The sequence below is a fragment of the Aptenodytes patagonicus genome, chromosome 6, assembly GCF_965638725.1.
Source record: "Aptenodytes patagonicus chromosome 6, bAptPat1.pri.cur, whole genome shotgun sequence".
In the NCBI taxonomy this organism is placed as follows: domain Eukaryota; kingdom Metazoa; phylum Chordata; class Aves; order Sphenisciformes; family Spheniscidae; genus Aptenodytes; species Aptenodytes patagonicus.
This window is the reverse complement of record NC_134954.1, coordinates 43,394,060-43,419,769: the sequence shown is the minus strand read 5'-3', so window position 1 is coordinate 43,419,769 and position 25,710 is coordinate 43,394,060. Positions and strand designations below refer to the sequence as shown.

Sequence of the window (25,710 nt, the reverse complement as noted above, 5' to 3'; positions counted from 1 at the left end):
AGTAGAGGAAGAAGGCTTCAGGGAGACCTTACTGCAGCCTATCAGTACTTAAAGGGGGCTTATAAAAAACATGGTGGCAAACATTTTAGCAGGGCCTGTTGCGACAGGACAAGGGGGAATGGCTTTAAACTAAAGGGGGCTAGATTTAGACTAGATATAAGGAAGAAATTCTTTACGCTGAGGGTGGTGAAGCACTGGCACAGGTTGCCCAGAGAGGTGGTGGATGCCCCATCCCTGGAAACATTCAAGGTCAGGCTGGACGGGGCTCTGAGCAAGCTGATCTAGTTGAAGATGTCCCTGCCCATGGCAGGGGGGTTGGACTAGATGACCTTTAGAGGTCCTTTCCAACCCAAACTATTCTATGATTCTATGAAGAATGGATTACCTTAAAATTGGAAAATTGCAAATGTGATACCTATCTTTAAAAATGGGGAAAAAGAAAAGATGGAGAATTTTACATAGGTCAGCCAAAAATTCTGAAATGAGCGAATGAACAAACTGTTTGTAAACACTTAGGGAGGAGTGGGCAGTATTTGGCATAGATTTCTCAAGAGTAAAAGATGCTGAAATATCATAATTCTCTTCTACAGCAGGGTAATAGGCTTTGTGAACACGGCACAGTCCTCTGACTTTTCTGTGGGCGAGTAATGTTCATGGAGACCTCCGCTGGTGGAGGCTCCACCCCAGAGAACCTGTTCCAGCATTTCACTGCCCTTTATTTACCGTTAGAAAATGCTGTATAGTGCTCTACTAGAACTTTTCTTGTTGCAGTTATGGCTTGTTATCTCCTGTGAATAGTGGACACGCAGTAAATATTACCATATCCTGATGTTAGCAGGACTTTTTACATGCTTTCATAAAGTATTCTGACAGCAAACTAGTGGAGTATTAAAATATTACAGTGTTGGTGCATAACTAGTTGAAAAACTGCACTCAGAGATTAATAATAAATGGATTGTTGTTGAAATGGAAGGTGTAGTGAGGGGGTTTTCAGTTTCCCTCCTGGGCCTGCAACTGTCCAGTATTTTCATTAACAACTTGGAAAGTGTAATAGAAAATGTGTTTTTAACATTTGGAGAAACCGTGAAGTTGGGAGAGACTGTTAGTTTGGCAGAAGGTGGAGTCAGAACGGAAAATGATCCTGTAAAATTCGAGACAGAAGTTATAATGGAAGTGAAGCAAAGGAAAGATCCCACACACAGGCAGGAGTACTAGTTGGACAAGTTCAGAACGGCAACAGCCGGGTGGGTGGCAGTTCCTCAGGAAAGGATCTGGGGCTTGTAGAGGATCAGAAGCCTGTTGACCACAAGTCAACAGTGTCATGATGCTTAAAAAAAATGATCAACAATATACATGGTGCTGTACAATGTACAGCAGTGTATAGATAGGAGCGTAGCCAGCAAGCATGAAGTAATCCTTTTGCTCAGCTCAGCGTTGGGAGACGTCAGCTGTGGTAGTGTTTCTGGCTTTTGACATTTTACTTCCAAAAGGATGTGGGCCAGCTGGAGAGGACTGGGGGAAGGATGAGAATAGTTGGAGTGCAGCAAACCTGACTTACAAGGAGAGACTGAAAAAATTACAGTTCCTTGGTCCAAGAAGAAAACAAGGACTTGATAGCAATCTTTGCATGGGTCAAAAGCTGCAGCAGAGAAGAAAGAAATAATCTATTTTTTCTGCTTGTGAGGGTAAAACACAAGATGACAGGCTTAAATTGCAACAGGAGAAGTTCTACTTAAGCGCTGTTTGGTTGTTCTTTGGTAAGACACAGAGAAGGCACACAACATGCTGCTTGTTTGCAGTGTGTTCCTGCTGGCCTCTTGAATGAACTCTATTTAACATTGTTGTCTTACAGGTAAGGTTGAGTGGCAATGCCTTTACAAATGAGGGCATGGTTTCAGCTGATTATTTTGTTAGTTTAATTCAAGGCATCCATTTGCACCTTTAGATGAGCAGCAAGTCTGAATCATGTACTTGACCATTGTATGTCATCCTGTTCACCTGTTTCCCACCATTTTTCCTCACCACTGCAGTTGGAGAGGGAGGTGAAAATGCTGCTGCCAGACCATGTTCAGTACCAGTGGCTGATAGCTGACAGCTTGCTTTGTGCTGGTTCTTGGTCTCTGAAATTGTCTCTGTGGCTGGACTGGTTATGCTGCATTCACTAGAGAGAAATAATGTTTGTGTCACTGGTTCATGCTTAATCTTTCAGTGTTAAACTGTATGAAAATGTCCTTTGCAGGAGGGGAAATCGACTGTGTTGATAAGGATGGTAACACCCCTCTGCACGTGGCTGCAAGATACGGACATGAGCTTTTGATTAACACCCTCATAACCAGCGGAGCTGATGCTGCCAAGTAGGTGGCTGAAGTGGAGCTGTTTCCACTGATCAAGCGTTATGTCCAATGCCTGGAAACACAGTTACTCCTCGGGTTCTGAAGTGTGAAGGTTAAAATGGATAAGCGTAATTGTACTGTACTTCAGTACCCACTGTACTTCAGTGCGTGACATGGGGCTAAAATATGAACACTTGGGAAGTGTCGGGGGGAAGGAAGCCCTGCTAAGTCCCTATTGTGCCCAGTTACACGGTTACAGGTAGTACAAGTGCTGCTTCTTTTTCCTAAAGCATTGATGTGGCACAGTGGTATGTGGGGTACATGAAGTACGTATGTGTATATAAAGTGCATCTTGATCACAGTTATTCCAGGAAGTCTGTAGCAATGAGTTTGTATAGGAAACGTAATTGAAAAAAATTCAGATGCCTTCCAAGGGAATTGTGTGCATATTCCTTAGTATCTAAATTAGCCAAATGTTTAGTGATCTGTCATACATGGTGATTATTCTTTTGTCTTGTATCTTTTGGTATGACATAGGACAATCAATAGAAATGCAGTATTGCAAAGCAGATGTTACTAAGTATTTCTGATCTCAATATAACTAGAGCCTGTCTTGATGTTGCATGGTTTCTGATATTCAGGTGGCTGAAATAATAGGACTGCTTTTATCTGATTTTTGAATTTGGGAGTCTTTTTTGAATAGAAGGACAAGGAGTTGAAATAAGATACATTTCTAAATGTTGTTAGTGCTTTCTGCTTCAATTCAGTTTTTTTTTTTTTTCCTCTTGCACGTGTCAAGACTGCACCCACAATATGATAACTATTGCCAACTCAAACATTGGCAGGTGCTTGATTTTTAAGAGTACTTGAGTATCAGTGAGTTATGTTCAGGTTCTTACGGTCTGTCAAAAGAAAATAGCAAACCTGAAGGTAAACAAAGGGGTATAAGACCAGAGTAATGCAATGCCATGAGGGATATCTGTACCAGGTGTTTAATAGCAGCATCTGATTTCATGAATGTAAGTTTTCGGCAATAACCTCCACATGTCTCCAAAATATAATTTAAGAGTCTTCTATCTAGAACCTACCACAGAAATCAGTGACTTCTCTTGACTCACCTAGTTAGGAAAACCTGCTTTCGGATGCAAATGAGCTGGTTTTAGTTTTGAAGATACTTGCAGCTCTCAGTGTTTTGTTTGTTTGCTTGACAATGTTTAAGAAAGTAGCACATTTGCCCATATTCCTTTATCAAGTACGACTGTCACCATGCAAACTCGGAAGGTGGAACAGATCTTCAGTTGGCGTGGATAATGAAATTCCACAGGCTTCAGCTAATGTCACTGGATTTTATTAACATAATCAGCATAAAGATCTTGGTGTCTAAAAAGATGTGTATTTTTCCTAGCTCTTTCTCCAGTACAGTAAGTCTCAGTCTGTCTCTTATCTTCAGGTTTAAAGGGAAAATAAGATGCAGTGGGATAGCCCACTCTTAGAATCAAGGTTATCCAGTTAGAAATTTCTATTTCATACTTGGGTGACTGGAACACTGATCGAATAAAATACTTTTTCCAGCAGCAGAAATAAGTGAAATAAGAAGTTGGACCAGGCAGATCCAAACGATGCTACTGTCTGTGCTAAACAAGGAGCATTGAAATGCTGGGAATGGGCTTTCGTATGTGCTGCATGTAAATAACTCTGGCTGAGCTCCCTGAACTGGCTTTGAAAAGAAAATTCTGCAGCATTGTTAGCAACAACTGCAGACAGCTCGGTCAGTCTTTGAGGCAACTGCATTTAAAGGGGAAAGTGTGTAAGTGATGGGAGGAACCAGTGTGAACAGCTCTATAGAAGTGTGACACTGGTTAGCAGATGTGCAGATAGTGTATTTCAATGGAAACCAGCCAAAACATGTGCTGGGTGGAAATCCTGACCTAAAAAAGAAAAACATTGCTTTAGATAACTAGGTGGAAGAGGAGGTAGAGGGAAATGGGTGTAGGAAGAAGCACAGCAATACAGAATGTCCAATGTTAGCTTAAATAAATGAATCCACGGCTAAAAAATGCAACCTGTTTATACAGATGCAGCAGCTTCATGGAGCTTGTGCTGTTTCCTTCAAAGAATAGGCTGTCAGATCGTCTTTTAATAGATTTCCTCGAAGAAGTAGATGCTGACAGTAGCAAAATTAAAATTTGTACAGCACTACAAGTCACTCCTTAGTGTAGTGAAGCAGCAAGGAGGACACATTTAATGTGAAGACAGAGGAAGGATGGGCCTGTGGATTCTGGAAAGAATAAGTTTTTTAAAAACAAACCAAAATTAGTTAAATACATGTATGTATAAAATGTTGGAGAGAGCAAGATATCTTTATAAACATCCACATTCATTTTTGTCCAAAGCTTCATAAGTAATTATGATTTATGGTGAGTCTTGCAGAAAGACAAGTTCCTTCGCCTTTGGGTCCGTATCCGAAATCCTCTTCCATGAGGTGATCATACTCTCCCATCCACCAATTGTCTTGCAGAAATGAAGGGCAGATATGAATCCATCTGCTATTGTTCAAGAGTGTGTCATTTTTCAAAAATATATCTGCTGAAGCAGGCTGTAGATGATAATCTTGTTGAGATAGCTGGTTTCAGAGGCTCCATATTTATGTGCACTTGGAGGACTGCCGGTAGGATAGTATTTCTAGAAGAACAAGATGCTTTTCACAAAACTATGCTAAATGACAGAAGCCAAGATGTCCAAACCTAAAATTCTTCTGAGACAGTAAACAGCGGCGTGCTTAGGGACTGAACTGGGATGATTTGCTGATATTAATAAAAGCTGCTGAGTGCTCAGCTTGTTTAATAACTATGTGGTTGCCTGATACAGATTTAGCCTAATGATAGGTGCCTACCTTTTTTTTTTTTACCCAGCATGTCTGCTCTGAGAACTTTATAGCGTAATTGAAAAGAGAGTCATGTGTTAAAGGGGGGAAAAAGTGAAAGGGAGTATGAGGAGAGTAGCTGGAGCAAATAGGAAAATTAGCTGTTTAGTTCTTAGGACATGGGAAGAAAACTGTAAGTGTCACAGCAGCCTAAAGGAAAGTGTGAAGAAGAGTCGTCAGCTGCCCCAGCCCCAGGGGGGAGAGAGAGGGAAGAAGGGGAGGCTTTAAAAACCCACATGAGAGTTATCTAAAGGATGTTAACTGCAGGAAAAATGGGTTTCAGAAAGAATATTGAGAAGATTTTGGCATTTACTTTCACCTCAGAATGGCAGTTGCAGCATGTGTAGCTGATGCAGAAATTTGTGCATCCCACACCAGGAAATTGACTCCAAGCAATATCTGCTCTCTCGCTTCCTCCCTTACCTTGGCTTTTGCCTTGAATTTTTAGAAACCTTCCTGCCACATTCTGTTCAAAGCGTAATGCCAAGATTTTGCTGTATCAGAATATTTTTAACTCCTGAGAAGGCTGGTAAGGAAATACAGATAAAAATAACATGGCAGGAAGAATCTTCCTCAAAAAGGGTAAAAAAAAGCTGCCTTTGTGGAAGGAGCTTTTGATGTGTTGTGTCTGTATGCAACCTGCATTTTCACGTGACTCTGTGTAATGAGGCTGTTGTGCCTTTTAGGTGTGGGATCCACAACATGTTCCCTTTACACTTAGCAGCGCTGAACGCTCACTCAGACTGCTGCAGGAAATTGTTGTCATCGGGTAAGTAAATCCCGCAGTGTCTGTGGAGCTCAAGTAGTGTGTGTCTCTGCTGCTTACGGCCCCTTTGTACTCATTGTTGTGAATTGTTCAAACGAAAGACTTCCTGCGCTGCTGTGTTCGGCTGTGTGGTGTGGTGTACGGGAGCGTGCGAGGCTTTCCTAAACGGCATGCTGGTACTTCCTCGCATCCTGTATTGCTCATGCCTGAAGCTCTTTTCTCCTGGCAGGTTCAGAGAGTTTATATTAATTCACCGGGAGGAGGGAGGAAATTTAGGACCCTTTTCCAAACTGTAGGAATGCGAGATACTGTTTTGTTTTGGACTTTTCCCCCCCCCAAAGGAATAATTCAGGAAATTATCTCCTTGGGGCCTGCACTGGCGCAGGTATTTACATCTCACTGATGATGATGTATTTTAGATACAGCTAAAGTGTGTTTCTGAATCTGGCCAGAGTAAAGGAGTTAGGCTGGCCAAAGCTCTGTGGGCACGAGAGGGGAAATGAGTGAAAGTGTAGCGTCGAGAGAGCAGTCTCAGGATCCCAAAGCAGAAGAAGCAGGAGTTTGCTGATGCAACCGTTTCAAAAGAGGCAGTAATCAGGTGCCAAATCCCAAATTCTTTTTTTCCAGGCAAGAGTTCCCATGAGTTAAAAAATCACAAGGCAGATCATATGCTTTTTCTAGAAAATGGCTTCATTACTTAACACGTAAAATCTTCTACAACTACTTTTTCCCCTAAACTTGAGTCCTGTAGGATATTAAAAAAGTGTGAAAAATAGCAATTACATACCCCATTACATTAAACCTTGGTGCGCTCTGGCCTTGACCACCAGATCAGGAAGGAAGAGAAAAAGCTCTGGGTGGCCAGAGCTAATACTGCCAGGCTTTTATCTTTGGCCTTGTGCATCTCGATGAATATCCCTGCGTGCTCTTGGAAGCCTCTTTCCAACCTGAAAACCACACGCAATAAAAATGGCCCCATTTCATGTTCAGGCTGGCTCTGTGGTTTTTCCTCATTTCTTCATGTTTTCTGTCTTCATGTCCTGCTGTCGCAGTCCTCTTGATAAGTATCTGCCTCATAAATGCCTGTCACATGATTTTACACAGGGATGTGGCGCAGAGCTGGATGCGGAAATAGATGCTCGTCGACTTTGCAGCTCTTTTTATAGAGCTGCCAAACTGGGGCAGCCGCTCGCCGTTCCTGTGACAACCTCTTTCTGACTGTAGTTGCTTGCGTTCTGTTTTTTTCCAACTAACTGATTTTTCTGTCTCTGCAATGTTTCTTGTGGTTTAACTAGGACAAAAGTATAGCATAGTGTCCTTGTTTAGTAATGAGCACGTGCTGTCTGCAGGCTTTGAAATAGACACCCCTGATAGTTTTGGAAGAACATGCCTCCACGCTGCCGCTGCAGGAGGGTGAGTAGCTGCGACTGTAGCTGTTGTAAGTTATTTTGTGGCTTCATTGCAGATTTGGTGCCAGCCAACTTGGCTGTGCCATCCACAGAGGAATTTATTGCGGTGCAAGGGACGCAAAGTGGTCTGATGTCAAATTTTGGTCACTTGAGGCTGTCTTTTCCCACTGCCCTCACGTAGGGGTTGCTTGCAAAGTAAAGGAGGCGGTCTGATTCCCTCTGCTACAGACAGCCAGGTTGTGATTTGCACCATGGGTTTCAGGCATAGGGTAAAGCCCTGCCTTTTCATGCCCCTGTGAAGACTCCTTCAGCTTTGGGTGGGGGTGGTGCATACTCACCCAGGTCTGTCTGTTGGCCACCACGGTCGCTGAGGGCCAGCAGTCAGCAGGAAATCATCAGTTCCTAGGGAAAAGTGAGTGGAAAGAAGGAGCTGTGGCTCCCGGGATGCTGCTGGCAGGGGAGTTATTCCTGGCCTCCGCCTTTGGACTGTGTCCTTCTCCAAAAATGCAGCTACGCAACAGTGCCCATCAGATTGCAACCCTGGAGTCTAAATGCAGCTCATCTCCTTCTTTCCCGTTTTTCAGGTGCAAGTTTAAAAGTTTCTAAAAGCAAAAACAACAAACCAAAACAACAACAAAACCAAAACAAACAAACAACCCCCAACCTCCAAATTAGAAAGTCAAAAGACTGTTGTTCTCTCAGGGCGATGCATTCCTGATAAGTGCTGGGAGGCCAGAAATGGAAACAAATGAAAACTGAAATATGTCAATTTAAGTTGTAAATGTAGCATCCAGTTAGTTTCAATATTTCCAAATAATTGTCAGTGGAGTGCTGTGAAGTTAACCTAGCAAAAGGACAAAACGTTTGGCAAGCGTTGAATTTTGACTCTTCTGTTGAGGACTTTATGGCTCCAAAAACAGCTGAAATGGAGCCCTGGCTAGAACCCAGCTTGGATTGTCTGTGGTTATAGCAAGCAGAAATGGACATCCATAGCAAATACTTGGCAGTCTTTCTGGAAGGTTTTTTTTCTTCTCGGTGGACCAAAATGTGTATCACAAAGTTTTCCTTATTACAAAAAACTAATAAAATTGATCCAAATAGTGTTTTTATTATTCTTATGATATTATTCTTCTTGATACTTGTCTCATATTAATAGAGGAGGTATGACTGTTGCTTGGATGGAGATTATTATAATATAGTAAAATGCTACCTCTTCAATAAGGCTGTACCCCAAAAGAATAATAAAAACAACCTGGAAACCCTAAAGAGAAGGAGAGGCTTCATAAGAAGGAAAAGTGGCTCATGAAAATAAACTATATTTTTCCAGTGGTTTACTACAATTGTCATCACTAACAAGTGTTTTTATTTTTAGTACGTTGTGGTGAGTGTTCTGTAGCTATTTTATGCAATAGCGATTTAGAGTAGGGATGAACATAAGCCAACATATTGCATCCAGTCTTTTTTTTTCCTGGAGCTGGAGCTATACAAAAGGCATTCGGTTTTTTCCTGACGCGTGCCTGTTACTCCCATTACATTAATGGGAGTTGCATGGGTACTAGGAAAAGAACTTACTTCAAAGGCCTGCTCATCTGATTGTGAACACAAATGATTTATTGCCCCTGTGAATGACAAGGAGTCTTGGAAAGTACTGCGCTTCTTTATGTCATTTTCTGGCTTGGAGTCATACGTTTATTTGCTTGAATTACAAAAGATGTGAGAATTCATCTGTTTTATTTTCTGTTAAAAATCACCTGGCTTTAAACAAGAGGAAGAAGCAGCTATGATGTGGTGAATTCTTTCAACAGATACAAAGCAATAGACCCCAATTCATCCACTTATATAAATGCAGTATTGATATGACAATCATTTTAAATAGCTATGCCCCTTACTCAACAATAGAGCACTTAGAGATGTGCTTAAATCTATCAATAGTCAACAAATCATATGAGAGTAAACCTAAAAGTAACGCCTGTGATTAAATCTCACTAAGTAAATAGGATTTGAGCAAAGTGCTTACTGTTGAATGCTTTGCTGAACGGGGGTGGATTTCATTAAATGTCACCTCTTCATTATTAGACTGGCATTTTATAAGCTCGTAACAACTTTCTTTTAAAGTTCTCTTATAAAATACCAGTTCAGTGTGGGAAGCATTAGAGTACAGCTCCCACTGAAAATCTCCAAACACACTGAATTCAGATCACATTTACTGTGCTCTCTTTGGAATTTTTTTTTTTTTCTTCTGCAGAAGAGAAGTTGGAGGTTTTCTAGAAAAAAAGGCAATAGTTTTTTAAAGCTTCATTTTCTGGTTGATTGAATTTCACGTTGTAGTTGCCTGTACCCTGTTTTTGCACGGCAAATAATACAAAACCACTTAAAGTAACTTTTTCCTTTTTGGGGGCAGGGGGCAACACAGATGTAAACTTCTGTTTTGTTCATGTTTTGTTTTCTTCTCTTTCCAGTAATGTTGAATGTATAAAACTCTTGCAAAGCAGTGGAGCAGATTTTAATAAGAAGGACAAATGTGGGAGGTAGGTAAATTATGAAGCTCGTTTAAAAAAGAAAAAATAAAGAATCTAGCAGGCAAGGAAGAAAGACCACCTCAGTCTGGAAATCATAGGTTCTATGAAAAATGACAGTAAAATAAAGTAGGAGTTTGGCCTTCCCTGCAGAACTCTTGCTGCTGTAGTTATATGCCAGACAGACAGGTGCAGACTTCATGAAATACATAAAAGCCATCCCACCCTCTTGAGTTTTCTGTTTTAAAAATATCACACGTTTATTTTTTTTTCCTTATTGCTTCTCTTATTGCCCAAATTCTTGTGCTTGTCTGCCCAAGACAACACCTGGGTTATGATGGGAGGATTGCTGCTATTTGACGTGTTTCCTAGAGGTTTTTTCTCCCCATGTGAAGTGTTGCTATGAGTGTTGCTATGCCAGCTAAATAAGATGCTGTGAGGGACACCGTGCTTTGCTCTGCCTCCCAGCTGGAAGAAAGTAGCATGTATGCAGAGCAACAGCAGAGGCTGTCACTGGGAATAGGTCATTTGCAAGACACAGATTGAGGATCTGTATCCTATTAGGCTTCGTAGGAGCACCAAAACTTCCTATTAACACAATATTTTGTTAAATTTGCATAACTTTGCATTTCACCACAGGAACTTAAGGCACTGATATTAACTGCTGGAAATCTGTACGAATGCAGCAATTAAGATTTGTCGTTATCCTCGGTGGTGCATATTGGAATATGAGCTAACAAATTGTCGCTTATGTTCCAGGACACCGTTGCACTATGCAGCTGCAAATTGTCATTTCCACTGTATTGAGACACTGGTGACAACAGGAGCCAATATTAATGAAACAGATGACTGGGGACGCACCCCTTTGCACTATGCTGCTGCTTCTGACATGGACCGAAAGTAAGAAAGCCTCTTTGTATTCCTTGTTTAAAGTGTTTTGCTAAATCAGTGTCATTCTATTCTCTTCATGATGCTATGTCATTTGAGCATGACATAAATGATCCCGCTAGCAAAGGAATTTCTCTCGGATGTATGCATAACTCTACACTGAGTTGCTCTGACTATAAGCCATCCCCAGATGATGTGGCATTTCAGCTCTACGGTTTACCTTTGATGTATCGCAGAGTTTTGCAGCCACCCTGTCCTACTGAACTATTTTCACAACATTTTGTCCTATGTTTTCCTCTGTGTGGTTTCCTCACAAGAGTAAGCTCAGAGAATTTTCTACATCTGCTTTGCAAGTCCATCAGAAGGGATGGAGCGGGAGACATCAGGAAAGGTTTTCCCAGATGGACTGCTGTGACAGACAAATATCTGGCCATTCTGACAGACTTTCTGGAAAAGATGAGATAGATCTACCCATCAGGCTCTCTCCATTGTCAGAGCTGATAAAAATGCTCACCCTGTCCAAACAGGTTGCTTTTTCAAGACTTTAAAAAGAGAGAGGCCTGGGGAATATCCTTTGGCAGAATGCAGTGCTGTTCTTGTGAGAAAGGGAGAAAACAGCTGCAACACTCAGAAATCCTGTGGTTAGTGACTGCAATTTCTAATTCCCAGATAGTTGCATATTTTGGCAATCTCTTCCTTATAACATACTGTATAAAACAGGCTCAATTATACTGTTAGTTCTCTCTTAAAACTGTTAGCAACCTGTATTTATTTTAGGTCATCCCATGCTTCTCTGTCTCATTCCTTTAGACACTAAGGAGCTATTTTCTTGGTTTCTCATATAGTGAGGTCTGGTAAAAATACATCTGGCTCATTCCCAGCAGAATACCACCTCAAAGCCACTGCAGGAAAACTTCAGCTTAACTTTATGGTAGAGGTTTGGATGCCATACCAGAGCCTTGGTAGCTTCTTCATCATTTGCTGTGATAATACTGATATAAAAAATGTCTTCCCTATCACTCTCAAACCTGAACAGTGCTGGGAAGAAGGCAGCAGGATCTTCAAAGGTCTGTGCTTGGCATTACAATCAGAGTAGGCTTGTAGGAAGGTTTTCACCACTGGCTGTTTCTAATTCTGTCTTGCCAGGGTGAGTTGTTACTCAGGGTGTTGAGACTTTTGATTCTGTGTGTTTTTCAGCTTTTGGCTCTTTGTAGGTGAAGTTCCTGCATTTAAACAACTTAAGGATGTATCTACTTCCATCACTAATTAAAAAAAAAAAAAAAAAAGAAAGCTTACTTTAGTCACATCCTGAACATTAGCAGGAATATGTGGCCTTTATTTGCCCTCGTAGTCCAAACCTAAATTGATTCTGATGTGGTGATGCTGTCTTCTCATTAAGTTTTCCCGTTTGAGATGTTCTGGAAGAAGCCTTGTTACATAGATGAAATGCTCTTTGCAGTCCGTGATTTTATAGGTCAGCGTATTTGTTTTCCTGCTGAATGGCAAAAAACTCCCAAGGTCAGGCAATCTCAGTCCAAAGAATATTCATAATTATTTAACTTTGGATGTGGGCAGTTAATGAGCAGGGAGAAGTCTTGGTGCAGTGAGGTTGCCCCACTGTTTCAGCTATTTTGGTAATTGTTGTTGCTTATGGTCTTCAGAAAGTACCCTTTCCTGCAATGGAAATCACAGCAGCATTTTCATTAAATAGATGATTGCAGTTTCCAAGTATGTACTGTTTCTCCAGATCATCACTTACTCTGTTCAGGGAATCTTATTTTGGGATCTCACTGATTTGTAGTTAACTGAAAGCAGACGCAGGTAGGACTTCAGCATAGTACATGAGTACTGTCTATAAGCTCACAATGTTAATATTCAGGGGAGTTATTTTATTAATAATGAAGTTTTCTCTGAGTCAGGGACATCAGACAGACCCTGGGTTTGTAGAACAATCCATTACTGCTAGCACCCACAGGAAGAATGTCAAATCTTGATACTACAAATGGGAAATTGCATGTTAAAGAAAGGATGTATTGTTCTGCATTGTGCAGAATCCAGTCTGAAATTTGCGTGTTACACTGGGATTGAAATTAGCAAGCTGTCCTTCTACAAACCTTTCAAGCTACTAGTCCATGATGATAGCAGTTTGTAGATGTATTCTGTGTTAGCCTTGGTGGCCAAGAAAGATCATAATCACGAGCTCATGATTGTAAGATCACAAATCATAGTCTTCTGTCTGCCATCCATCCAGCTGAGAAGCAGAGGTGCCAAAAATGATCCGAGTGGGCAGGAATATGAAGACATGTTGAGCTCTTTGAAGAATCTAAAGAATCCGACTGAAAGATCCACACAGTGTTGCCAAGATATTTCACAGAAAGCGAGGAGAGTCAGCAACTCAGCTAATGCAGATTCAAGATAGACGGATTTAGTATCAGTGATTAAAGTTTCTCTAAACCCTAAATGCTAGAGAAGAACTAGCAGGTTACTGTAGGAAGAAGCAAGCTGTGGTAATCCTGAGTTCCTCTCTGCAAAGGAAACAAAATGCACAACACTGCTGTGGGAAAAATGGAGGGATTCTAGAAAGAGATGATCAAACTCTTTCTGATAGAAACCAGAATTTTCTGTTGTTTTTTTTTTTTCCCTGGTATTGACTTGCAGGACAATAAACTACCATGTTGTAGTTGTCTCCATGGCTTGCAAAACTTATTAGCTGCAGACCCATGCAGTACACTCATTTAACTTGTATAATTCTTAGTGTTGGCTGGAGGAGGTCAACTCCTTGAAGAGGAGATTGGGGATGGGTGGCAGACTGTGTCAAAATCACTGGTATGATATTTTGAAAATAAGTTGCATTTTTCTGTCCTCTATGCTAAGAAGAAAGAATATTTTAGGTAACTCCCATGAAAATGCTGAAGAACTTGAAAGAGCCAGTGAGATGAAGGAAAAAGAAGCTGCATTGTAAGTTTGGTGTCAATAAAGCAGTTAGACGCCATTTCTGGAGAATGCCACTGCTTTGGGCTGCAGTTTACACTCTGCTTTTGCTCGTTCACTGCTCTGCTAAACACAATGCTTAGCTTTAATGGGGGCTCACCTAAAGAAAAAAAGCTCTATGCTCTTCTCTGTGCACATATACCCTAATATTTCTGTTTCTGTGCTTGTTGCTGTTTCTTAATTGAAAATGTACTGTACTGCTTCAGTAATTTAATAATTCTTTAGTATCATGCACTGACTTATTTTAATGCTTTGCACTGAGTATGTATGTTGCAAAAAGAAGTAGCCAATGGCTTCCTCAATGTATTTACTTGGATTGACATTTTCATCTAGCTGCTTAATGATTTTTTTTGTTTTAAAAATCCCCTTTTTCATATGACAGCCTTACATTCACTACAAATTACAAGCTATGGAAGGAAGTACTAATAACAAAATGATGATTCCTTGATGGTATAAGAAAAAGTGGCAGGAGCTATAAAGAGCATAAGGGATCCTTTGAAAAACACATGATTTTAAAAAAAAAAGGCCAACAAAGAAGAAAATATATTTATGTACGTACATGCCAGGAAATTAACTCAGTTAAGTCTTTATTTTTCAGCTTGCCATAGTGCGTGTTTGGAGGCCAGTGGTTTGATCTATGAGTTTTTATGTACAGTGGTAGCAAATCTAGGCTGTTTACATCATGGTACAGAGTTGTGTAGTTTTCTTTCAGGCTTTGTAATAGAAAATCATTTTGTAATCTAGAGTAGCCATAAAGTTGGGTTGAAGACTGTTTTTTATGAAGATCTTCAAAGATGAGTGGGGATTTTCTGTTTTAAAAAATGGTGAATGTGGGGAGCTATTGGTGAAAAGAGGGACACTTGTAAGTGATTTGAGGTGCTGCTAGAAATACAGAATTAACTGCCAGTTTTCAATGCCACTCCTAGTTGCAGTGAGGAATAAGTATGTTAAATATTGAGAGTTCTCATTTAAACGAGTGAATTGTCCACAGGTGTCTAGAGTTCCTTCTACAAAACGATGCCAATCCATCCATCCAAGACAAAGAGGGGTACAACACTGTGCATTATGCTGCTGCATATGGGCACCGACAGTGTTTGGAACTGGTGAGTGCTCAGACAGTTCAGAAGTCTCTTATCTGCTGATTTATATATGTGTATATGCTAGTATTATGAACTCCCCTGATGGTTACTATTTCAGTTCCTTGGATATTTACAAATCTGTGAAAACCTGCAGTAAGGTGCAGTAAACTCAAATATATGCAACGAGACGTATCTTAAAAACATGCTAATCTTGATAATCCCGTCCTTGTTCAACAAGCTGGTGCTTAAATGTTGTCTTTGAGTGGAGTTTATGTGTGCTCAAATCATTTTTAATTGTTACCAAAATATTCCTAGTGTATGTGCCAGTAGTAAGGGATAGTTCCCAGTGCATGACAGTGTATGTGCCTTCTGCAGCTGGCACATTATCTGACTTGCAAACTGAGAGAGTAAATAGCTTTTGTCAGCTGCATACCTGCAGTGCCTTTTTGCCTCTGGTGAAACAATAGAATCATAGAATCATAGAATCATAGAATCATTGAGGTTGGAAAAGACCTCTAAGATCATCGAGTCCAACCGTCAACCCAACACCACCAGGCCCACTAAACCATGTCCCTAAGCGCCTCATCTACACGTCTTTTAAAAACCTCCAGGGATGGGGACTCCACCACTTCCCTGGGCAGCCTGTTCCAATGTTTCACCACTCTTTCAGTAAAGAAATTTTTCCTTACATCCAATCTAAACCTCCCCTGCCGCAACTTGAGGCCATTTCCTCTCGTCCTATCGCTTGTTACTTCGGAGAAAAGACCAACACCCACCTCGCTACAACCTCCTTTCAGGTAGTTGTAGAGAGCGATGAGGTCTCCCCTCAGCCTCCTTTTCTCCAGGCTGAACAGTCCCAGTTCCCTCAGCCGCTCCTCATAAGACTTGTTCTCCAGACCCCTCACCAGCCTCGTTGCCCTTCTCTGGACACGCTCCAGCACCTCAACGTCCTTCTTGTAGTGAGGGGCCCAAAGCTGAACACAGTATTCGAGGTGCGGCCTCACCAGGGCCGAGTACAGGGGCACAATCACTTCCCTACTCCTGCTGGCCACACTATTTCTGATACAGGCCAGGATGCCATTGGCCTTCTTGGCCGCCTGGGCACACTGCCGGCTCATGTTCAGCCGGCTGTCGACCAACACCCCCAGGTCCTTTTCCGCCAGTATATTCCGCCAATAGCAGCATTGATAAAGTTACCATCATCAAGATTAACCTTGTATGCAATGTAACTGGGCTTTTTTTGTTGTTGGACCCGAATGATTAGAAATTGCATCGCATAAGAAGCCAAAAATTTTTAGCCAAAAATTGGATTTGGGAGATGTATAGTATGGATTTATAGAAGTTTGTGACTTGTAAAATAAGTGTCATGAAGATGGGCATTAACTGAACTGCTTGATATACAGGGTGATCCAAAATTATGGTGTCACATATAAATAGGCTTTAATTGCTTTAAAAAAAGCTCTAATTAGAAAATTGTATAGATATTCATGCTTTAGTAAGAACACTGTGTGCTGTTTAGTGTTTTATGTTGTTTGGTTCTTTCTATCTTTGTTGAAGAGTCAAAGTACTTAATTATTGAAAAGGAGCTCTGCACAGCGCATGCCGCTTTCACACCACATTTACCAGCGCTGTCAGTTACTGCCACCACAGGAGAAATACTGCAGCTGACCTACGTCAGGGTCACAACAGCTAGGAAGCCTTGACCTGTAATTACGCCAGGGCAGCCCTGGGTCAGAGTCTCAGGTGGGATCTTAAGACTTTTTAGCTCCCACCTGCAAGCATGTATATTTAGGACACTTAAAATATCACTGCTCCTTTGTTGCTTGTGGCAGCAAGTTTAACCTTTCCTTGTTTAGAGCCTTTTCCTAGAGCTGATCTCTCGTGACTCTGCCCACGGGGATGGAGGGGTCCTCTGCTGAGCCTGCCGCCCATTTGGAACAAAAGCCGATGTTCTTCGTATTTGTAGGGTGTATATAGAGAGTAGCCTCCTCTGTGCGGTGTACAAGCCTGTGCTTGTATGGCCACAGCAATGTGTATTGCAACCTTACTTGTGCCTTATCACCAGATTCTTGCATGACTTGCATGAGCAGAGATCTCTGTAACAGCACCTTCACTGGGGAATTCTCTTTCAGCCTTCATATCACAGTTCCTGTGTGCCACGAGGCATGGAGCAGGCACGGAGCAAGGTCCCCTCTCTTTTCTTTTGCTTGTTGCTGTGCATGTTTTCTGGCAACCTATCAGTTGCAGACAATGACCTGCTATCGAGCCCCAGTGTTGCTTAGGCTTGCCAGACAAAAGGAAGAGCTGGAAATGCAGTGCATATCAGAGGTCTTGGGTTTTCTTTTAATATTGGAGGGTGAAATGCAAACTGTGTGCTAGAGGCAGCTGTGCAGCAAGTGTTCTATATTTGGACAGAGAAATTCAATGTTTTTCCGTGTCAGTCTTCCCATATTTGTGACTATAGCTGCCGTATAAAAACCCAAGGGTATCATTTGTAAAGTTATAGTCATACAGCTGTTCTGTGTACACCGGTGAAAGAAAACTGCTATGAATTTTAGCCTTTTGCATGCAAAGGGCCACTATTGTGTACTAGGTTGTCTACCTTAAAGCTTTGAGGGACCAGGATTTTGCCATTGGTGTTCAGAGGTTGACAGGCATCTCATTTTCTCTCTGGAACACAAAAGCTAAATGTACCAGAAAGCATTTGTGCTCAATCAACAGTAGGACCAGGACTCGTCATCTCTGCACCCGCTGTCAGAAGAAGGTGATTCTGTTTTGTTCATGTGAGCAGTTGTCCCTTAGCTCTAGTGAGTTACCAAGTCCCGAGTTTAATAACTTTATATTTTGGAAGAGTGACTAACTAACTGATACAGGCACCACATCTACACTGATTGTTTTGCATTGCTTGAATTCAGGATGACAAAAGGGTCAGGACCGAAGTCTTGAGTAGCTGAAAGGTAATTGTGCCGTGGGCATGAAATGGAAATAATCATCGTGCCTACGTTTATTCACTTATTCCAACGTGAGACTCTCAGGTATTAAGACAATTGTTGATTCCTGTGCTTCATCTAATAAAGTAGTGTCATCTATAGACAACACTATCCTGTAATGCAATCAAATTGTTTTTGACAGAGTTATGGTTATCTATGGCTACTTGAAGGCTGTGTGTAAAAGCTGCAATAAGACTTCATCTGGTGCAGATGGAAAGGAGCCTCACTGTCTTGTGAGGCTCGCTGGTGGCTTGGTCACAGTTTATTGTGCTCTCTGTGGTGGCCCTATGACAAGGACTTCGTCATGAACCATGATCTTTATTTCTGGTAGCTATTAACCACAGTACATTGATTGCTCTAGTTATTCATAGTTGAATGAAGCATCCACTAAGGTTTAATTGTTTCTAGGCATGACTTTTATCTAGAGGCCCCTTCTTTTCCATGTAGAAGAGAGAACAGTAAGTCATCAAATGCCGTCTTAGTCCTCAAGCCTGCTGTTTATCAGTTTTGAAAACTAAACCAATGGAGATCCAGGAAATTGGCAATGCTATTTGCCTCGTTTGTCTCTCTTGAGCTGCACCGGGCTCTCCTCGGTAATGGTGGAGGCAGCTGATGATTCCAGTTAACGCTGCAGGTTGACTTGGTGGGTTAGTGTGTATAGTAGGTGCGCGAGGACAGCTGGTTATGTCTGAGGAGTACTTGGCTGTTTTGTTGCTGTATCTTGGAAATACATTTTTCTTGTTTTTCTTGTCTTCAGTGCTAATGAAAAAGAAAATAAGATTTGCAATATTTTTAGTTGCTCTTACTCAAGGAACAGTGGGAGCCCAGCAGCCCTAATTCCAACGTAAATATGTCTGTAGATAGGCAGGGAGACTTGGTTTCACATGTGCAATAACAGCGATAAATTGATGTCTTTCTTAAAAGTGCTAACTTCAAACCACTAATTTATATCACAGGAACTCTGACATGCGGAATACTCCTAAAATATTTCCAATCCCTTCCATCCTGAAGAAGAGATTTTCAGGCGGGATTATTGAAATAACAACATTATTTTTCAGTGCCAGATTAACTCTTATTTTAGTGTTTCATCCCTTGGATAAATATTTTTGGTTTACTATTGATAGGTCATAGATGAAAATATCTAGGAATTATCTTCCCCAGAACAAGACAGTTCTTTATGGGCATAAAACTGTTAGGGGAAAGAGTACATATAAAATATGAAGCTTTAATTCTGATCAAAACTAAGGCAAAGTGGGTGCAAAAATGAGCTTGAGTTTATGAATAATGGTTACTAGTATTTCTCTACATGCACAATATCGAACTTTGGCAAAATGTTAGGGAATTATTTCAGTGTTCCAGAATATGTCAAGTTTATAAAAGACCTTGTAAGAGTAACTTTTTCTTCCCCTCTCCCCCCTGGTTTTTATAACAGATATCTAAAATAGCTTATTTCTAAATAAATAGTCACTTAAAGAAAAAAGTCTGAAGAAGAAGGTGCAGTATCTAATGGAGTTTCCTTCGCTGAGGGATCTGATCTGTGCTTTAAGCACCATAGCTTCTCAGCATTACAAAATATTTACACGTTTGAGTACAGTTTAGGAAAGGCAGGTTTATCTACAAAAATATATTTTCATGTTTTGACTTTTGTGTTTACTGTGAGCCCAATACCTTGGCCGGAATTTAGCTAAATTTCTTTGTGGGGAGTGGAGAGGTATTAGGAGAAATAAGGATTAAGAGTGAAAAGGTCATGTCCTCTGACCCAAACAAATAAAATTTGTGTTTGTGTGTTCAACCACAGAGCTCAATGACAGAAGCTTTTTTCCTGGAGGACCTTTAGGTTGTCTGGGATATTAGTGGGGTAGTTGCCCTGCAATGAATGATGTGATGTTGCTAAAAAGAGAAGAGTGGAAGCAGACTCTTGAATTCTTTCTCCATCTGTAAGGAGCCATTCATAAAGGCTGAATGGTGGGCATGTGTGCTCACAAGCAACTGAAACTCCCATCTGCTTTCCTACTTCTAAAAATAACCTCACGTTTGTTTAGATTGGGACTGACTTCTTTCGTGTTCGGTAGTCAGGGATATCGGTCATGGTTGCTAGCTGGTATTTTAGAGCTGATCACATCACCAAACTACTTTGGAAAAAAGAAAAATATGGTGGGTTTTTTCATTGAAATGATATCTTATCACAAAATCCTTATTGGTGTGAAAAGAGTAAAATGTAAATTGTAATTTCACATTAAAATTCTATCTGGCGAAGCAGTCAAGCACTTTGTGCTGGTAAAAATAGGTTTCTGTGCAGTGTTAGGGCAAACAGAATTAAATGCCTGTCTCCTGTAGTGAAATCTCTTCTCTGACTGTAAGAATTGATGGTTATTTTTTCTTTTAATCTGTTCTTCTCTTTATTCCATGAGCAAATGAAATTCCCTCTTTGGCTAATAGAAATTGAATCGGCACAGGGGCTAATTCATTTGAGGATGGGAGGAGAGTATGGTTTAACCGAAAACCGTGTCCAAAAGAGAAGGCAAATCTCAGTCTGTCTGCCTGCCTGAAGCGAGGTGGTCCGCACAGCCGTCTGTGTCAGGGAGAAGGGGCAGAGGGATATTTTCCACTAGCAGAAGGCCATCTTGGCTGTGCCGTGAAAGGAGAGGCTGGGTTTGAAGAGAAAGAAATCACCTTTTATTAGACCTGCTGTTAGCACTGGAAAATAGTTAAGCCGTGCCTTCAAACACTTGGTTCCTTAACCCATGGAGAAATTGAAGTCACATACCCTATAAATCTTTGATGTGGCTGCTACTAACTATATATCTCTCTTATCAACAAGAACTTGTTCATTCATCCATCTAAGAGCAGGACAGTGGTAATTAGTGACAAATGAATCTCAAGTGTGGTTGGGGTAGGTGTTAAAAAGCCTTTTGCCACATGGGGATCTGGCTTGGATGCTTGTCCAGCGGCAACCCCTAGGCCACCTCCTGGCCTGAATCTCTTCATTCAGGGGATACGTTCTGGGTTTTCTCCTTCGTGAATGCCTGTCCGTCTCCGTGACCAACACCCTCTTTCTTAAAGGGAACGTTTTGTCGGAAACCAGTGGTGATAGTGTTTCATGTGGTGAATGACTTTGTACCTATGTCTATGAGAGCTTTTCCCACGTGGAAGCTCCTTTGTCAGTGGTGGAAGCTCAAAGTCATTAACTCGAGTGGCTCTAAAAAGGAAAAGAACTTAGAAACTTAATGCTTGAAAATAACTTTAATAAACCCAATTTGTCTGTCAGTCCTAGAATCACCCAAATAATGGTAGATTGATTCAATTACCATCACAACTGATCATCAGTTGTGATGTCAGCATTACTGTCATTACATGTCATTTGTGATGTCAGCATTAGTGCAGTATGTACCCACTGGTTAAACGATCAATAGGAGCCTATATACGCTAGATATGCTAATATATTTTGGCTTAGATTTTATGTTTTGGAAACTAGATAATTTTAATCCTAAAAATGTTTTCTGGAAAGCTAATGCTGCTTGTGAACTCCATGAGTGCAGGAATTTACCATTTTCTTTGGCACCCTGCTGGTACTTTGGCTTGTAGGATAGGAGTATTGCCTAGTGTCTCTGAGGTTTATTTTCTGTCTCTCTGACAGATTTTGTCTTTTTTAGTTTATATTTTTATTTTCCTGGGGTGGAGAAGCGAGGCACTTACATCTGCTGTCTTCTGACAGAGAATAACAAGGCCATTGCAGAACTGCAGGAGACATTTTTCCTTCAGTTTGGAAAGAGGTCGTGGACTTCTGCCGTTGCCTTAAATACCTGTCTGTGAGCGTGTATCTGTGTGTGGTGTTTAAATGTAAATGTGTGAAGAATATCTGACTCCCTCAAATCTACTGAATCCAATAAAAAGGGCCTTTGATCATGGCATATGGCATTGCATTAGACTGTATAGCTCAGAAAGAGCTGTGGGCACTGGGTGGGATGTTGGGGGTGTAATCAGGCTTATTTATATAAGGCAAGATGTTTGCCTGCATGGGCAGACTTTCAAAAAGAACCTATCACTGATTTATTGGTATTTGTAGGCTTACAAAGCAATCTAACTTCATTAGGCAATCTCCCACAGTGTGTGGATTTTGTATCTGTATATCTGTATTTTGTCAATTGACTAGATTGATCTTAAACATTCTCATCGAACATTATTTTCCTCTTTCCCTTCTTCTCTTATGAAGTAATGCAACTGGTATCTATTCACAGTGGCTGTCTGAGAGTAGGCAGTAGGCCATTGCTTCAGGAGTGTTTCATCCGTAGGTGGACAGTGTAGAGATTGGTGCACACAGGATCACGTGTGCATGATTTTGTGATTCTGTTCATGCAGCACTTGCAATGCAGTTTATTCTACAGGAAAAACAAAACAAAAACCCAAGAAACACTTGCAGATTACTATTATACTGGAATATTTATGTCTTTAATTATTCTAATTGACATTTTTAATTAGATTGGAAGCAAAACTCCATTGGATATAGTGAGTAAATGAAAAATGATCGCATGTTGTGTATTTTAATTTTTATTTAAACTTCTTATAGTATTTTGTAAATCCTTGTATTCACTCTGATAAAGCCTGAAGAAGAAGAATCACAACTCTTATCTAGCATGCCACGTACTTCAAGCCACTGCATGTGTGCTGCTTTTGTTTCCATTGGATTTCCTTCTTGCTGTTGCTTACAGGCTCAAGCTTTGCTAGAAAGTCTGTTGCTTTTCCTCAGTCAGTCTTAGGAGCTGTGAGTCAAGTGCACGTACCTGACTGGCATGACACTGTTCTGGATGTTTTGCATTTGGTAATGTGAAATGGAACCAACGCTTGTCTGTTTTCTGGAAGTTTGTGGCCAATTTCAAAGTGGTTCGGAGAAGAAATGTAAATTACATGTCTTCAAGTGAGTCTGAATTTAAAAAGCACTTGTGCGTATTTCACAGTAGAGGCACAAATGAGAGGAGAGTAGCAAAAATACCATTGAAATGCACATTTTTAAAATTGACTGTCACTGTATTTCACCAGTGCTCAAATTTTCTAGCTAAAGAGAAAATTTTTTAAGGATAATAATTTCTCTACATAAAAGCCTTCCTATACCTTTTGCACAAGTGTATGAAATTTTGCAAAACTTTCCCTGGGTAAGAGGGTCCTTAAACCAAAGTATGAGGCTTTACAGAACCTCTGAGGTAGAATTTCTGGCCAGAAAGAAACATGATATGCATGATTCGAGTGTGAAAGTTCCAGGTTCAAATCTCTGCCCTGACTGACAAAGAAATTGGACTTCTGCATCCCGGGAAGTGACCAACATGTTATGCTGGCTGGTACTGGGTAGGATCTCCTGCTCTCGTTTGGAGCTGTCCTGCTTCGTATATTCATTGGGTGAGAATCTCCTGTATAACCCACTGAATATGGCACTCATATGGCTTAATATAAAACGATTTTGTATGAAGTGGAGGAGCTCCAACAGAAGATTAGTGTCCCACGTGAGAACAGCCAGTGGCCTGGAGGTCTGCTTGAATTTACATATGTTTAAGGACTTGAACATTGTTCTTTTATATGCCAGGTAAGTGGCATATTTATTGGATGTTTACACTTTGTACTGGAAGAGCTGCATGGAACTACTAATAAATTTCTTCAGACTCAGTCTACTTAAGCTCTTGCAAAACTTCTTGCTTATGTTATTTTAACTTCACCCATGATCTACACACGTGAGTGAAATTGATGTAAACACTGATTAATCTGATTTTTAAAGCCTGATTTTAGGAAAACGTATCAGACTGTGGGTTAAGGATATGTATTGTTTTTAACCTGATCAAATTAAAATAATTTGATCATTTGTAGTTACAAATATGGAGAGAGCTTATAGGATTGCTTGTCCCCCCCGAGGATATGTTTGTACCACTTCACCTTTCAATTATTCAATCAAGAATAATTCTGAGATTTAAAAATGTGCTTCCCTGGTATAAAGTAGTGCAGAAGTTAATTCTATTACTCTGTTCTATCTCATCTGACACAACTGATGAGAGTCTTCAATCTTCCGCTTGCTACTTGCTGGAAAAGCCTTTATTTAAAAGAAGCTGCTGGTGGTATGTTTTCCCCCAGCAGAGACAATTATCTATTGCAATTTATCAGGAAAGATGAGATTCCAAGTGATATCCTAGCTGATATATTTTTATTCAGTTCTGAAAGTGACATTAAAAATTGTTACTAATTGCCACTTCTGAATGACCTTGTAAGTGATAAGCTACACTGCAATGGAATTATTGCAGAAGAGCAATATTCAACTATTTCTTTTGTCTTAATTGCCTTTTGATCAGCTCTTCACGTGTGTGAAAATTTCTGAACGCCGTTTGCTTAATAACCTTTCAGAGTAAAGGCCATTTATAGGTTATACACATGTAATCTAATGTTTTGCCATTTTATGATTAGTATTAATAGCACCAAACTGAAGAAGTTCATTAACAGTGCTGGAAGTATGCATGTTGGAATGTAGAAGTTGCCTTACTCACTAAAATAGTAAAACTCTCAAAGAAAAGACACTTTAACTTCAGTGGTAGTTAGAGCAAACCTTTAACATAACTACCAGCAGTGCACTTAAATGGCTGTGCCTGGAGGTGTGGGTGCGGGATGGCTTGTACAGAACCACGCGTTCTGTTCTCTTATAGCATTTGAGATAGCACCCATCGTTACAGTGTCTACGGTTTGAAGTTGCTTCTGACATCTTCCTTTTAAAAGTGTATCTTAAACCTTTTATGCATGGTTAAAGTATTATCTCCTTTTCTGCCTAATGGTAATTTTAAATTACTGAGATGCTCCATGAAGTTGTTTTTTTTTTTTTTTTAACCAGAGCTGAATTTTAGAATATATTACAGTCTATAAGGACAATCATAAGATCTACCCTGACTCATTACCTGGCACATCTGAGGCAAAAAAAAAAAAAAAAATGGAGGGGGGAAAACTCCCCATACCATATCCTGCCATATAATCCTTTATTATAACCACAGAATAAAATCAAGCAGTAAAGCCTCTTATGTCTGTAAATACCCTTACCGTACAAATAAAATAAAATTGTGAGAACTGTAAATGTTATTAATCTTCATACAGAGCTGGGGGAGAGAAGACAGTTTCTAATAGCAGCCTTGTAGCGCTATTAGTTTGTAACAATAGAACTGAATAATTGACATGTTTTATCTTACTTTGTCTGCATCTCACTCCCAAAGCATTCAAGTTCCTGTTTCTGAGTGTGAAGAAGACTTTACAAGATAATTACATACAGTATTAAATAGCGCTGTTATGGGAAGTGAAGGGGTTGTGCTGGGAATTTCCAAGAGGCAGAAAGAGAAGTAAGGGTATTCTTACCTTTTAAAAGGCTATAACCTAACTAGAGAGAACCGTGTCCACCAATTTCACTTGCAGTGCCTCTGGACAATTCTGACATCCGCTTAAGATCTGCGGACAATCAATATATAGAAAGGTAATCAGCTAAAAGACATTATGTCAATGACACAAGAAATTAGAACTGAGATATGCTGGGACATTCTCCAGTCAGCCACCAATGACCATAAACCTGTTAGTAATTCACGCTTATTTGTCTGTCTTCAGTGAAATGCATTGGCCAGCTTCTAGCAGGCAGGTGTGTATTGCAGCACAGCAGACACGCTTAGATTGCTCTGCGGGCTCTGTGGATTTAAGCTTCCATGGCTGTCAGGGCAAATGGTTTTGAGCGATAAATTCACCTTTTTTAGAAACAGGTGCAACTGTGGGTAGCTTCTTACAAGTATACTCTTAAGCTGGAAGCATTAT

At 40.5% G+C, this 25,710-nt stretch overlaps 1 protein-coding gene across 11 annotated transcripts in view; it reads left to right on the top strand.

Moving 5' to 3' along the window:
* ANKRD44 (ankyrin repeat domain 44) overlaps nucleotides 1-25,710 on the top strand; it is a 147,091-nt gene that overhangs the window by 94,706 nt on the left and 26,675 nt on the right. For 4 of the 11 annotated variants that reach the window (XM_076342286.1, XM_076342282.1, XM_076342278.1 and 1 more), the window contains exons 10-17: nucleotides 2,240-2,354; nucleotides 5,943-6,025; nucleotides 7,318-7,435; nucleotides 9,891-9,959; nucleotides 10,707-10,847; nucleotides 13,710-13,793; nucleotides 14,818-14,929; nucleotides 22,375-22,401. In XM_076342286.1, the coding sequence (XP_076198401.1) occupies nucleotides 2,240-2,354; nucleotides 5,943-6,025; nucleotides 7,318-7,435; nucleotides 9,891-9,959; nucleotides 10,707-10,847; nucleotides 13,710-13,793; nucleotides 14,818-14,929; nucleotides 22,375-22,401 (749 nt within the window). The remainder of the gene's footprint in view (nucleotides 1-2,239; nucleotides 2,355-5,942; nucleotides 6,026-7,317; nucleotides 7,436-9,890; nucleotides 9,960-10,706; nucleotides 10,848-13,709; nucleotides 13,794-14,817; nucleotides 14,930-22,374; nucleotides 22,402-25,710) is intronic. The other 7 variants (XM_076342288.1, XM_076342284.1, XM_076342287.1 and 4 more) reach the window with 5 other exon arrangements.